Here is a 15,079-nt window from a genome sequence, read left to right as displayed (position 1 = left end):
ATACACATATGTCACACGTACCTTACATGCACACACATATATACAAAGACATGTCAGATTAGCAATAGAACTAGAGAGTCTTGGGCCGAGTAGCAGTGCCACCAGTAGTGGTCCCCCGATGCAATGCCCCAGCAGTGGTATTTCTAAGCAGTGCCCCCAGAAGTGGTCCCCCCCTATGCAGTGCCCCCAGTAGTAGTCCCCCCTATTCAATACCCCAGTAGTAATCCCCCCTATGCAGTGCCCCCAGTAGTAGTCCTCCCCCCCATACAGTGCCCCCAGTAGTGGCCACCCTCCCCTATACAGTGTCCCTAGTAGCGTCTCCCCGTATACAGTGCCCCCAGCAATGGCCACCATCCCCATACAGTACCCCCAGTAGTGCCCCCCCTATGCTGTTCCAGTCTCTGTGCCCCCTTACACACACACAAAAATGCAACTTACCTGATCCCTGCTCCTGCCAATGACCACCGCTGTGCGCTCCACCGGGCCTGCTCCCGCTTGACACTATGGGATTCGAGAGCGGGACGTCTCTCCCATCACCCGCTGCGGAGTGATGGGAGAGACCTCATAAGTGAGCTCCTGCTGGCTCCCTCAGTGGACAACGCAGCAGCCAATGAGAGTTTGTCTGACTCTCATTGGCTGCTATAACAAACACACAACCACCGCCGTCGGCTGTGTGTTGGTAAACTGTGTAGTGCAGACCGCTCACTGCAGTCTGCCCTACACTTGGGGCCCGAGGGACACTAGCAGAGGTGCAGCGGCGGCTATGGGCCCCTGCACCAGAGCAGGCTACCTGGTGCAATGCACCGACGCTAGTTCCGCCCCCAAACAAACTTACCTTGCAGCAGATTAGATTGGTACAGGAACGAGCAGGCTGGCACCATTTAATTAGGCCCCTTCCCCTCATGGCAAAATGCCGCGATTCGCGGGTCAGTCGGGAGGGCGGCAGGGCCAAATGAATAGGTTCGAATTAAATTGCGTCATATTGGCTCAGCCTCCTCCATATTGACCCGCGAATTGCAGGAATTTGCTGTGAGAGGGCGGGGCTTAAGAACATGGTGCCTGCACTCCAGTCTGTCAGGGGGGGTTTCTGAGTACCCAGAAACCCCCCATGTGTGCGCTACTGGGCTGTGGCTAATTCCATGGGGGTATAGCTAGCGCCTACCTTCAACTATTTTAATTGATAGGAGCAGATTCAATTACTCACAATCTGAGATGCGGATTGTGCTAAATATGCCCCTTATAGTCTTATAATATCGTTATACCAACCCTTGGACACTAACATAGAATCATAAACTGATACAGGCAGCCGCATCCCACAGACAGAGTAGAAATCACAGTCAAAGGGTTTCAGGATACTAAGCTTAAATCACAGCACAGATATTAACCCCTTAACTAGCGACGTTACATGTGATGCGACTGCAGCTAGGAGCGCTTCAGCTGGCAAGGTCGCATCGCATCACCAGCGAGTACATCGCGTATAATTGGATTAACCCCATAGACTTCTGAATTGCCAGCTTGGAATCACAAAGAAAGAGTTGACACAATAAATGGCAAAATAGCCCAAAATTATACATTGTGTTGTCAATTCTTATTTCAATAACAATAACACTGAGGATGATAAATTTGAAAGTGGAATATTTGTATGTGCCGGGCAGGTCTTAAAAAGTTCCTAAACTTGAGACACTGGTCTTTCTATGCCGCCTGTGTCTGTCCTGTTCCTTCCGTCTTCTTCTTGACTCTGTTCCTGATACAGTGCGGAGCGAAATTGCGATCGCAGCTACAAATTCGTACACATGTATGTGGCGTGGAACGCATGGACTTTTTTTGCCATGCGCAATATTGATGGATGGAACGCACACCCATCATATCCGGCCATGCGCAGCAATCAGCTGGAATTGAATACAGAGTGAAACGCATGGAACTTCCTGTAATGCGCATTATTAAAGATTGGAATGCATGATGATATATCCGGTCATGTGCAGTAATTGGTCGGGATACCGACTGGAACGCATATTGCGGAAGCATATTGCTCATTTATGGACTCGTAATTATACACGTATGTTCTTAATGATCTAAATTCAAGGGGGTATTTATTGAGGATCAGGGAGGATCAGCCACAAACGCTTCTGAGGAAGAACCAGTCCTGGTTCGAAACACGTTAAGCGGTGTGGCTGCATTAACTGCTGGACGCTGTGGTGGAGATATTTATCTGATTTGGCCGGAATTGTTATGAAATACCGGTTTGATTCCCGTCAGCGGCAGCCCGACAGGAGCAGAGTGCGACGCAGCGGAAGCCCGATAGCGCTGGAAATCCCGATCGTGGATAGGTAAGTATCCACTAACCTAACCTAACCCCCCTAACCCTAACCCTCCTTAGGGGTGCTTAACCCTAACTCCCCCCCCCAAGTGCCTAACCCTAATCCCCCCTCTAAGCGCCTAACCCTAACCACCCCCTTCCCCGCTGCCTAAACCTAAGTCCCCCGGGGGGGTGCCTAACCCTAAGTCCCCCCCGGGGGTGCCTAACCCTAACCCTCCCTCCGCCTAGCCTAACCCTCCCGAGGGGCTGCCTAACCGTAAGTCCCCCCCCGGGAGCCCTAAACCTAACCCTCCCCCCCCGCGGCTGTCCGCTCGCGGCGCCCGGCATCACTACGCCCGGCATTTCACCTTTGCCTGTATTTAGGCAGTCGGCTCCCCGATTGCCTCCCGATTTGGAGGAGTATTGAGGAGTATCCGGAACTCTGTTTACAACACTGATATAAGATCTGGCCTGATGAGTATATGCTGATCCCATACACATGCTGATGTGTTATATGCTTGTTATTATGTTATACTTGTGAGTGCATTTTAAAGAATTAAAACTTTTTAAAATTGGTATAAAAGGTGTCTGCACTACTGGTTTTCTTTCTTTTTTTCATATTATCCAATTCCGATTATCAATGTTGGAATATATATGCTGGAATTATCCTTCACTACATGACCTATCTGAATGAGGATGATCTATATGGATTGACCCACAAATCATTAAAAGAGTTTAGCAAAAAGGATTTGCATATTTATAATGACGCTGGACTTTTAAGGGTGATTATCCTTTTTTATGATTGCATGATTACAGTTTTTTTGCCAATTATTGTATTATATTATTGCTGAGCTGTTATTTGATTTGGGTAGTTGTGTGAACCTCCCTTTAAGACATATGCTGCATTCTTAATCTGTTTTTGCGCATAATCACAGAAATCCCTTTTTTCCCCAGAGTGTCACAGTGCCCACCATATAATGCAGAGAGTGTCACAGTGCCCACCATATAATGCAGAGAGTGTCACAGTGTCCATCATATAATGCAGAGTGCACCAGTGACCAACATATATTTACAGAGTGCCGCAGTGGCCACCATATAATGCAGAGAGTGCCGCAGTGCCCACCATAAAATGCAGAGTTGCCGCAGTGGCCACCATATAATGCAGAGAGTGCCGCAGTGCCCCCATTCGTGGCCTGCTAAGCCCCACCCCCTCACTGAAAGGGGCGTGGCCACAAAGCCCTGAGGCCCACCGGGGAATTACACTATTCCCCGCCAGCCCAGTCTGAGCCTGCATGGGAGTGATGATGGTTGCGGCTGTGGACGGATAAACAGTGGGCATCGCAGGCTCCCACTTGAAACCATACGGACATTCGCATTAGCCTTTTAAGATGGTAAATCTGTCTTCCATGGCTTCCCGCAATTACTCGTACAGCCACTTTGTGTCTGAATCAGAATCGGGCCCAATATTTTCTGCCACTCTTTTCACTCAGGTTATATGCTTTCTACCAGCCTCGATCTACTCCCCTAAATGTATGCTTCCCTTTGTGTCATGCAGTGGCAGTGGCCCTAACTTCCACTCTACCAGCCTCTATCTACTCCCCTAAATGTATGCTTCCCTCAGTGTCATTCAGTGGCAGTAGCCCTACCTTCCACTCTACCAGCCTCTATCTACTCCCCTAAATGTATGCTTCCCTTGGTGTCATGCAGTGGCAGTGGCCCTACCTTCCACTCTACCAGCCTCTATCTACTCCCCTAAATGTATGCTTCCTCTGTGTCATGCAGTGGCCCTACCTTCCACTCTACCAGCCTCTATCTACTCCCCTAAATGTATGCTTCCTTCTGTGTCATGCAGTGGCAGTGGCCCTACCTTCCACTCTACAAGCCTCTTTCTACTCCCCTAAATATATGCTTCCCTTTGTGTCATGCAGTGGCCCTACCTTCCACTCTACCAGCCTCTATCTGCTCCCCTAAATGTATGCTTCCCTTTGTGTCATGCAGTGGCAGTGGCCCTACCTTCCACTCTACCAGCCTCTATCTACTCCCCTAAATGTATGCTTCCTCTGTGTCATGCAGTGGCCCTACCTTCCACTCTACCAGCCTCTATCTACTCCCCTAAATGTATGCTTCCTTCTGTGTCATGCAGTGGCAGTGGCCCTACCTTCCACTCTACAAGCCTCTTTCTACTCCCCTAAATATATGCTTCCCTTTGTGTCATGCAGTGGCCCTACCTTCCACTCTACCAGCCTCTATCTACTCCCCTAAATGTATGCTTCCCTTTGTGTCATGCAGTGGTGGTAGCCCTACCTTCCACTCTACCAGCCTCTATCTACTCCCCTAAATGTATGCTTCCCTCGGTGTCATGCAGCGGCAGTAGCCCTACCTTCCACTCTACCAGCCTCTATCTGCTTATATTGTAAAGCCCACATCTCTCATACTCAAATTCCTTGCCCGAGTGTCCTGGAGTGCTGCAAAGGGCATACCAGCAATTTCTAATTGTCATACTGATGGCTTTCATTGGTCCCCAAAAATTAATCTGCTTTTTCTGCATTTACTGTCGCATGTTATCTGAACTGGTGGATGCTCTTTAGTACTGCTGCCTTAAATTGGCCAATTCTGACTTTAGACTGCCAGAATAATGAACGATTGATAAGATATTTTGATGTTTCCAAATAGCTAGTTTTCATATATTGTGTAACTCTTAAAAAATTAGCACACACAGAAACTAAATAAACATTAAAATCAGTGAAGACATAGCCCTTCCCCCTCTTGTTTGCTATTGGTGGGGATATCTGCTGTGCATTAGTTTCGGAGGTTTCGGATGCATTGGTAGCAATGATGTCCAGCTTCATTCAGGAGACCGCTATCTTTTCTACTTATGCATTAGTCCCATGGAGCACATACTGTTATATGAATGCTTCTGTAAAGATGTAAGTAGAGTAACTAGCCGTCTTGTTCCAACAAGAAATAGTTTTTCTGGAAGTGTGTATAAAAATAAATTTCCAATACCTGTAAATAATATGTGAGCTTATTCACAAAAATCTATTGCTTTGTTGATGGAGGGAAGTTCTAGAAACAAAAAAAAGATTCTGACAAGAAATAATTTCTAATGACTCTGAAGCAGCAAAATGTTATGAATCAAGTTCTATGTGACCTGTCTACTAACCTGCGTCCGTGCTGCCGGATTTGTTCTAGTTCAAACACCGTAAAGGGCCGGTTAGAGCGATGTGATGGTAGCCCAGGAAGGGTTGGGATGGTTAATATCTGTCTATTCACAAAATGAGAGGAAAACAGGTATTTAGTTCTAACAATCTATTTCTTTGATTCCATTGAGGACTATGCCCATGGGTCATAGAGGCTGTTCATAGAGTTAGGAACTTCATTTGTATTTGGCACATATTTAGAAAATGTCTCTTCCCCCTAATATCTCCTCCGCATGAACCTCTGCATTAACTAAGCCCATATAATAAGTAAGAAAGGCTCAAACAAACAAGAACAATTTTCCTGTCTGGAACTCTGCTGAACAAAAGAAAAGCATAAAGGGTGAAACGCTGTGTCTGCCATAGGAACCAGAGAATTGGATTTATCGTAAATATAAAAATCCTGTTGTCTCTACTTCCCTCATTAGATGCAAAAAGTGATGGTAAAATCTTGTGAACATTTGTACAGAACCCGTGCCCCAGGAAGCACTCACCGATCTGACATAATGAGCTATAATATTATCATGTGCTTTTTAGTTGCTGGACAACATCCCTTTTAGTGTCTCAGAGTCTTCTTCAGATAAAGATCCACCCTTCCCTAAAGATAGGAAAACAATGTCTTGAGTTTGGTGGAATTTAAGACCACCTAAGGTTGAAAACCCACATAGGGAAATGTAATTGGTAGTTCTCCCAGTTCTGAAACTCGTTTACCAGAAAAACCATGGAAACCAAATTAAGGTCCCATGGAGCTACTGGAGGAGCATATGGAGGTTTGACAAAGGTAATGCAGATAGTAATGCAAAAATAACAATAGAACTATTTTTTGGTAAATTATTTTTGTATTTTTAAACACCGAGCACCTTTGTCTATTTCTTCACATAATCAACTCCTTCATTTAAACATTTATCATATCACATGCTTCTCCTCCCCCTACTTATTGTATCATTTACTCCTAACTCCCCACAGCGGCACCTAACACTTGGTTGCTCATGTCCTGCTGCTTGTGTTATGTAGCTATGTTTATAAACCATGTCCTTGTCCTACATTACTATTAACTGTTTTTCTTGCTCATTTATGTACTGTGTAAGGCTTTGAGGTGCCATATAAATAAAGGATAATAATAATAAATCTGTCCACAAGCTTTAGAATCCCTTTGTTGAACTCTGCTGCCTCCAGTCCATTGAACCAGTTGTTTATTGCACGCTTCATCTCATTATCCTTTCCAAAACGCTTTCCGTCCAGGAACTCTTTGAGGTTAGTGAAAAAGTGAAACCGATTGGAGCAAGCTCCAGACTATAGGGTGGATGATCGAAAACCTCTCATCCAAAACAGTGACAAATGATGGACACCTGGTTAATCTTCATCATGCACGTATGTTTGTCCATTATTGAACAGTTCTCACATCACCATACACCTACTTTACTTGATGATATATTTTGCCAGATCTCTTTCTGCGCATTAAAGAATCTATTAACCCTCCACACTTTACAGTCGGAGGGATTTTGTATCAGGATGCTGGTGGTCGAAATCCCAGTGCCGGTCAGAATACCGGCGCGGGAATCCGGACATCGCTTGAGATGCCGATACCGGAATCCCGATAGCTGGCATCCAGAACGTTAGTATAGCGGGGCGGGTTAGGTTTAGGCCGTGGGAGGTTTAGGTTTAGGAACCACTGGGGGGGTAAGGTTAGGCTGAATGAGTGGAGGATTATGATTAGGCTGTGGGGGTTAGGTTTAGGCACTACCGGGGGGGAGTGGGGTTAGGGTTAGGCACTAAGGGGGAAGAGTTAGGTTTAGGCACTAACGGGGAGGGTTAGGGTTAAGGTTAGGATGCAGGAAGGAAGGGTTAGGGGATGAAGAGGGGGGGGTTATCATACCTATCGAGCCCCTGTCGGGATTCTGAGCATCGGGATGCCGCTGTTGGTCTTCTAACCGCTGGCATCCCGACTGTCGGTCTCCCGTATGTATTCCAATTTTAACAATGCACAACATTGCTAAAAACAACCATAACAGTACGACACTCACAGAGGGCTTAGAAAACTGGCTAAGGAGACTGTTGGACCATGAATTTGGGAGGATGAATGACCTGCGCAGCGGGAATATGCAAACGGTCTTTACTTTCTGCATTACCCTCGCACATGCCATACACCCTCTGCAAAAATGTTTGCTCCACTGGTACAGTAGATACATTCTTTTGAAAATAGAATGAGAGGGTTGAGATCTGTATGCCAATTTCATGCGATGTTGCCAGGCTGAAGAGTAGAGCAGAAAACTGATGATAAAGAGATTTTACTGCAAATCTGAGAAGATACCGATGGTCCTCCTAGTTTGGGACATGCAAATATGCCTCTTTGAGGTCAATGGAAGTTACTTGTCGTGCTTATTGACCTTAAGGACTCCATCTTGAATCTGTGGAGAGACTCTGGCCCATGTAAAGGTGCATTTATCCAAACAAAACGTGCAGGTGCTTGAATTACTGTTACAAGAATCCATGCACACCCACGTCTTCTATGTTCAAGCGGGACATCACTCACCTTTGCTTGAGAGTCACCACTTTGGAGATAAGACAATAATACCTCTTATAGGCTTCTTACACAACTCCATAACACACAGATCCAACAAGCCATCAAAAGGAGAGCCATGCATTTCCAAATTTATGATCTCGATAACTGAGGCCTGCAAAATTATGGGTCTATTTACTAGGTCTTGGATGGAGATAAAGTGAACGGAGATAAAGTACCAGCCAATCAGCTCCTAACTGCCATGTCACAGGCTGGGTTTGAAAAATGACAGAAGCTGGTTGGCTGATCTCCGTCCACTTTATCGCCATCCAAGGCTTAGTAAATAGACCCCTATATTTGGATATGAGGACTTCCTGAATATGTCCTCATACATGGCTTCTTTGATGCTCCTACAAACAATTTTGGCAAAACTCTTGAATTAGACCACAATGACACTGGGCACATAGAATCTTAACAATGAGGGGTCAATGCATAGAAAGCCCCAGAGATGTGATATGTAGCTCTATCACTTCACGCAAAAGGAGGAACTCTTAAGAAAAAAACAAATGTAGATGGTATGGAATTAAATGGCCACAAATTACTCATCTTTCAAGATCTCTCTAGTGTACACTACAACGGTATAGTCTGCTGAAACCCTATATAGCAGAGCTACGCAACCGTGATCTTAAATACATATGAGGATTTCTTCTAAACCTCCAAATGATGCACAGAGTGATATTGCTCTCCAAGCGGGCACTTTCAGATCTGGATAACTTCTGCTCTGCTTTAGTTCTAGATAAGATCACTGTTCCCAATTGGCAAGACCTATCTCTCCCTGTAGACACACTGACTGGTGTGCCTCAAAGTGAATGTTGAAACACAAGAAAATATATATATTTTTTTAAATAGTGAAATAGCAGGAGTCTGTGAGATCCTCAAGGTCTGAGTACAGTTATTTGTCTTCCTCTTGAGGGGGAAAAGTTAGAATCAGATTCCTCACAGAACTAAGTAAAGGTGGCACCCTTACTTTTGTCAGGTTAACTAGTTACACACAGTCCGATAATTTGTCGTCCTGATCAAAAACAAAGTGATTTTTCGGCAAATTGAAAGCTCCAATAACTGTGCGATACATTATGCCAGTGGCGGGACTAGCGGCGGTGCAGCCGGTGGCTTGCACCTGGGGCCCATAGCCGCCTGCATCCAACAGCGCCGCTGCACCCACCGCCAGTGGCCCCCGGGCCCCACAGTATTTAAGTGTAGTGCAGACCGCAGTGAGAGCAATCCGCACTCAACAGTAACAAATAATCCGCCTCCAGCAGCAGCTGTGTGTTTGTTATAGCAGTCAATGAGAGTCAGACAGACTCTCATTGGCTGCTGAGTCCACGGAGGGAGTCGGCTGGAGCTTACTCATGAGCTCCGCTTTCCATCTTCCCCCGCAGCGGGTGATGGGAGAGACAGCAAGACGTCTCTCCCATAGTGCAGAGCAGGCCGGGATGAGCGGCCTGGCGGTCGCGGCAGGAGCGGGGATTCAGGTAAGTTATGTGTGTGTGTGCGTGTGTAAGTGTCACAGGCACTGCATAGGGGGGGCGCTACTAAGGGGCACTGTATAGGTGGGGTTGCTACTGGGTGCACTGTACGGGGGGGGGCAACTATTGGGGGCACTGTATAGAGGGGGAGACCACTACTGGGGGCAATGCATATTCTTGCACCTGGGCCCACCTATCTCTAGTTCTGCCACTGCATTTTGCAGTTTTTTTTATTAGAAGTTACTGATTTTCCGCCACATCACACTGATATTGCATATGTCCGCCCACAAGGAGGATGACATAGTGACAGGAGAACATAGGGAATATGGGCAGATTATTGAGAATGCACGCACACTGCTCGAAATCGGGAAATTGAAGCAGAGATTTTCAGTCTTGTATGACAGATCAGATAAACGAAGGAATGCATTTGTTGATGCTTTCTAACCGTATTTTCAGTGAAACGCTGAAACGATCGTTCATACGCACTATACAATAAATCAGGCCGATCACCCATTTATTGTCAAATCGGCCCAATAATTGTATAGTGTGTACTTAGCTTTAGGAGCTTCAAAAATCTACTCCTGAGACTTTGCTGCCTTTTTCTAGCCATCATGATTGCAGTATACTACTTCCTGCAGTGCAATATTGTCCAAATAATGTTTCAGAGATTGTAGTAACAGTCTGTTTGAAGTCAACACTGCTTTTATACAGACAGGGGGTTTGTAATTAAACATCATATTTATTTGGGACACCTGTAGGAATTGTTTGCATCATCTTTCAAGGCTTAATTTACTTCCATTGCTGCAGAACAGCTGTAAGTTCTTGTTCCATGGAAAAGTTTTTTTAGAAGTCTGAAATTTAACCTCAAGCAGTTTACCACTCATCTTTGTACCATTTCAGGGTAATTACGGGACTTGTTTTTGTTTGCTTAAACTTCTATTACAAAATGGGAAAAATTGGGGGTGTTCTAGCAGAAAATGAGTGCATTTACTCATTTCAGATAAAAATGTAATAAATTAATTGAAATACAGAATACACATTTTTATTCCTGCAGCCATTCTCTCTGGGTGCTTAGTGTAAAATGATATCTCCAGATGGGAAGGTATATAGAGGGGGTGGGAGGAACTTTCAGAATTTGTGCAGAATTCAAATGAAGTGTCTAACACTGGACCTGCCCATATCTCATGGTTGCAGTGTCCCCCAATCGGATGATAGAGAAACAGGGGGAAAAATATTCTGGTGGAACACATATTAGGTTAAGTACTTAAGAAATAAAATAAAACTTACGGTCCTGGCACCACCATATTGACTGGACGGTCACAAGAGATGCAGTGAAATCTTGTAATCAGTTGCCTGGGGGTAAATAATGCAAAGGTTGAACAAACTGTTATTCCCCCCCACTGCCAGTGCTATTTTTAAGCAGGAACAAGCAGGAACTTCGTTCCTCAACCTCTCAGTAACTATGACATAATGTGCTGGGCCAACATGTATTTTCTATGAGATAAGTTTTATTTTTAAAAGTCCCTTTTCAGTGTTTTCTTTTCTAAATACCGTTGGTGTACGCTGGGCTGAACATTGACCCGGGGAGCCTGTTCTGGGCCTTCCACTGGATGGATTTGGATGAAAACTTCACAGAAGGGTGGCAATTGGTCTGGGATGCCTAATGGAATGGTTGGGGTCTACTAGTGGATGGATTTGAACATCACATAATAAACGTAATAACTTTAAGATTTAAACCCGGGCAACGCCGGGTACGTCAGTTAGTGTAGAATAAATAAAAGGAAAAAAAAAATCTAAAATAAATTGATCAAATTAACTTATAAGGAACTGTTCAAACTTCAAATGTCTTTATAAAACTTGATTTCTGTTTGGAAATATTTTGAAACAACTGAAATGCCAATTACCAAGAATTAACCATTGGATGTATATAATACATGAGTCAAATGGAACTTCTGGAGATATTTTCTAAACTAGGTATAAAAACTACTAAGAATTGTGGTTGCTGTCAATTTAATAGTTGCGGCACACTTCGCAGTTGGATTTGACCTCCAAACCGCTGGATTTACTATTTAGAGGTTTAGAGGATGATTGTTAAACAGCAGATGTATGGCAAATGGCAAAACCACCAGCGCTTTGGTCACAATCGCCAGAAATAATGCTGGAAAAGCTGTTTAGTGAATCCTCATATTCTGATTGCCAAACACTTAATAATTATGAAGGCAATCATTGTTGATTAAGGGGCAAAAACAATTAATTTTTCTTATGGGTGCATCATTGTTTTATGAATATTCTAGGACATATTAAAAGATTATTTTAAGAGGGCAATATTATTTTAACATTCTTGTAAGGGAACAATATTATGTAATACTTAAATTTGTTTATATTTTAAGGACAGGGGCTTTTATTATTACATGAATTGGGCACCATTTATACTGACATGAAATTGTAACTGCCCCCATCATAAATAATTATTGACCCCTTCATTTAATTAATACATAATATTGTCCCATACAATTATGTTAAAATAATTGCTCTCTTTATTTCAACAAACACATATTAATTTGCACCCCTAATATAATCAGAAAACATTTTTCCTCCCACATGTATTGTGGTATTTTGTAACTTGCTGGATTTTTGGTGGCTTTCTAGTGGTTTTGCTTTTAGTAAATCTAGTGGGTTGAAAAAAATTGGAAACCATTTGTTTCACAAAATTTACATTTTAGTACATTTCAACCTAATTTTAAGTAAGTGCTGAGAGCACAGGATAATAAATAGATGTAAGAGCCCAGGAGGTTATTGTTGTTTGCTTAGTTTATTATAAAATAAACATTTAAAAGAAACCAACGTACTGGAAATAATATGTCAGCGTAATTCTTAAGTTTCTGTGTTTTATTTTTGTTTATAAAGAAACTGTTTTGCATCTATATTTATTCATGCCAATTTATCACAATTTAGATAAGATAAACATACTTTTTTTTTTTAAACATTAATTTTTATTGAATTTTCAATTTTGTTTTTGTAAAGACATACAAAAAAAAAAAAAGAGGCAGGGTACAGAAAAAAGAGAAAGGGGAAAAGTATGACAAGGGTGAAATACAGGCAATTGTCAATCAAAATCAAATCAAAACAAAACAAAATCAGTGTATGACCTACACAGACAGTAAAAAAAACACTCCATAACTCCCATTATACAAACCAAAATATAGAACACATCCAAACTTGGATATATCAATGTGTGGTTATTGGAAGGCATGGATCCGTCATTATAAATTCATGCCAGCTGCACCACTTAATCATTGGTGAGTTAACAGAAGAAGAGTAAGAGCAATTTAGAGTTTCCATCCAGAAACTATAATTTATTTTGGACTAGGGGTGTGCACCGGCCACTTTTCGTGTTTTGTGTTTTGGTTTTGGATCTGGATCTTTCTTCGTGTTTTGGATCTGGATTGGTTTTGCCAAAACCACCCTTCCGTGTTTTGGGTTCTGGGTTCTGGGTTTTGGATCTGTATTTTTTTTAAAAAAAGAATAAAAACAGCTAAAATCACAGAATGTGTTGGTTTTTCTGCTCCTATGCTATTATTAACCTCAATAACCTTAATTTCCACTCATTTCCAGTCTATTCTGAACACCTCACACCTCACAATAGTGTTTTTATGTCCAAAAGGCTATGCTAAGCAACACGAGTGGGCGGCACAAACACGTGGCCCATCTAGGAGTGGCACTGCAGTGGCAGACAGGATGGCAGTTTGAAAAACTAGGCCCCAAACAGTACATAATGCAAAGAAAAAAAAGAGGTGCAAGATGGAATTGTCCTTGGGCCCTCCCACCCACCCTTATGTTGTATAAACAGGACATGCACACTTTAACAAACCAATCATTTCAGCGCCAGGGTCTGCCACACGGCTGAAATGATTGGTTCATTTGGGCCCCCACAAAACAAGCTGGCAATTAATCTGTCCCTGCACAAACTGGCTCTACGTAGGCAAGATGTCGTCCTCATCCACCGATTCCTCACCCTCTTCAGTGTTGTGTACATCCTCATCCTCACAGACTATTAACTCGTCCCCGCTGGAATCCACCACCACAGGTCCCTCTGTACTTTCTGGAGGCTAGTCTCCCTGGAAGAGTTGGTAATTCATTTTTATGAACATCATCTTCTCCACATTTTGTGGAAGCAACCTCCTACGCCTTTCGCTGACAAGGTTCCCGGCTGCACTAAACACTCTTTCGGAGTACACACTGGAGGCAACTCAGGTAAAATAGAGCCAGTTTGTACAGGGGCCTCCAAATTGCCTCTTTTTCCTGCCAGTACAGGTACGGACTGTCTGACATGCCTACTTGGATGCTGTCACCGATGTAATCCTCCACCATTCTGTCAATGGTGACAGTATCATATGCAGTGACAGTAGACATGTCAGAAATTGTTGCCAGGTCCTTCAGTCCGGACCAGATGTCCAAACTTGGTCCTGCCTGCCCTGCATCACCGCCAGAGGGTTGCTTAGGATACCTAAGTTTTTTCCTGGCAGCCCCAGTTGCGGGAGAAAATGAAGAAGGAGCTGTTGACATGTCACGTTCCGCTTCAGCTGACAGTGTTTTCACCAGCAGGTCTTTGCACCTCTGCAGGCTTGTGTCGGCCAGAAAGAGAGACACCACATAGGCTTTAAACCTAGGATCGAGCACGGTGGCCAAAATGTAGTGGACTGATTTCAACATTGACCACCCTGGAATCCTGGCAAAGCGAATGAAGGGCTTCATCCACAAGTCCCACATGCCGAGCGGAATCGCTCCGTCTTAGCTCCTCCTTCACTTTCTCCAGCTGCTTCTGCAAAAGCCTGATGAGGGGAATGACCTGACTCAAGCTGGCAGTGTCTGAACTGACTTCACGTGTGGCAAGTTCGAAGGGCTGGAGAATCTTGCACAACACAGAAATCATTCTCCACTGCGCTTGAGTCAGGTGCATACCCCCTCCTTTGCCTATGTCATAGGTGGATGTATAGGCTTGAATGGCCTTTTGCTGCTCCTCCATCCTCTGAAGCATATAGAGGGTTGAGTTCCACCGCATCACAACCTCTTGCTTCAGGTGATGGCGGGGCAGGTTCAAGAGTGTTTGCTGGCGCTCCAGTCTTCGGCATGCAGTCGCTGAATGGCGAAAGTGGTCAGAAATTTTTCGGGCCACCCAAAGTGTCTCCTGCACACCCCTGTCGCTTTTTAGAAAATTCTGCACCACCAAGTTTATTGTGTGAGCAAAACATGGGACGTGCTGGAATTTGCCCAGATGTAATGCCCGCACAATATTGGTGGCGTTGTCAGATATCACAAATCCCCAGGAGAGTCTAAGTGGGGTAAGCCACTGGGCGATGATTTCCCTCAGTTTCTCTAAGAGGTTGTCAGTGGTGTGCCTCTTACTGAAACCGGTGATACACAGCGTAGCCTGCCTTGGAACGAGCTGGCGTTTCTGAGATGCTGCTACTGGTGACACTGCTGTTGTTGCTGCATAAGGTGATACATCTACCCAGTGGGCTGTCACAGTCATATAGTCCTTAGTCTGCCCTGTTCCACT

At 44.2% G+C, this 15,079-nt stretch overlaps 1 protein-coding gene across 1 annotated transcript in view; it reads right to left on the bottom strand.

Moving 5' to 3' along the window:
• The window catches only part of QRICH2 (glutamine rich 2), a 119,704-nt gene that overhangs the window by 29,597 nt on the left and 75,028 nt on the right, over nt 1–15,079 (bottom strand). Inside the window, exons 11-12 of the mRNA XM_088482743.1 lie at nt 10,807–10,872; nt 5,460–5,561 (exon numbers count right to left, since the gene is read on the bottom strand). Coding sequence (XP_088338869.1) covers nt 5,460–5,561; nt 10,807–10,872 — 168 coding nt within the window. The remainder of the gene's footprint in view (nt 1–5,459; nt 5,562–10,806; nt 10,873–15,079) is intronic.

The sequence above is a fragment of the Taudactylus pleione genome, unplaced genomic scaffold, assembly GCF_031769625.1.
Source record: "Taudactylus pleione unplaced genomic scaffold, aTauple2 ptg000290l, whole genome shotgun sequence".
Lineage (NCBI taxonomy): Eukaryota > Metazoa > Chordata > Amphibia > Anura > Myobatrachidae > Taudactylus > Taudactylus pleione.
The sequence above is the reverse complement of the archived record's forward strand: the minus strand, read 5'-3'. Positions and strand labels throughout refer to the sequence as shown.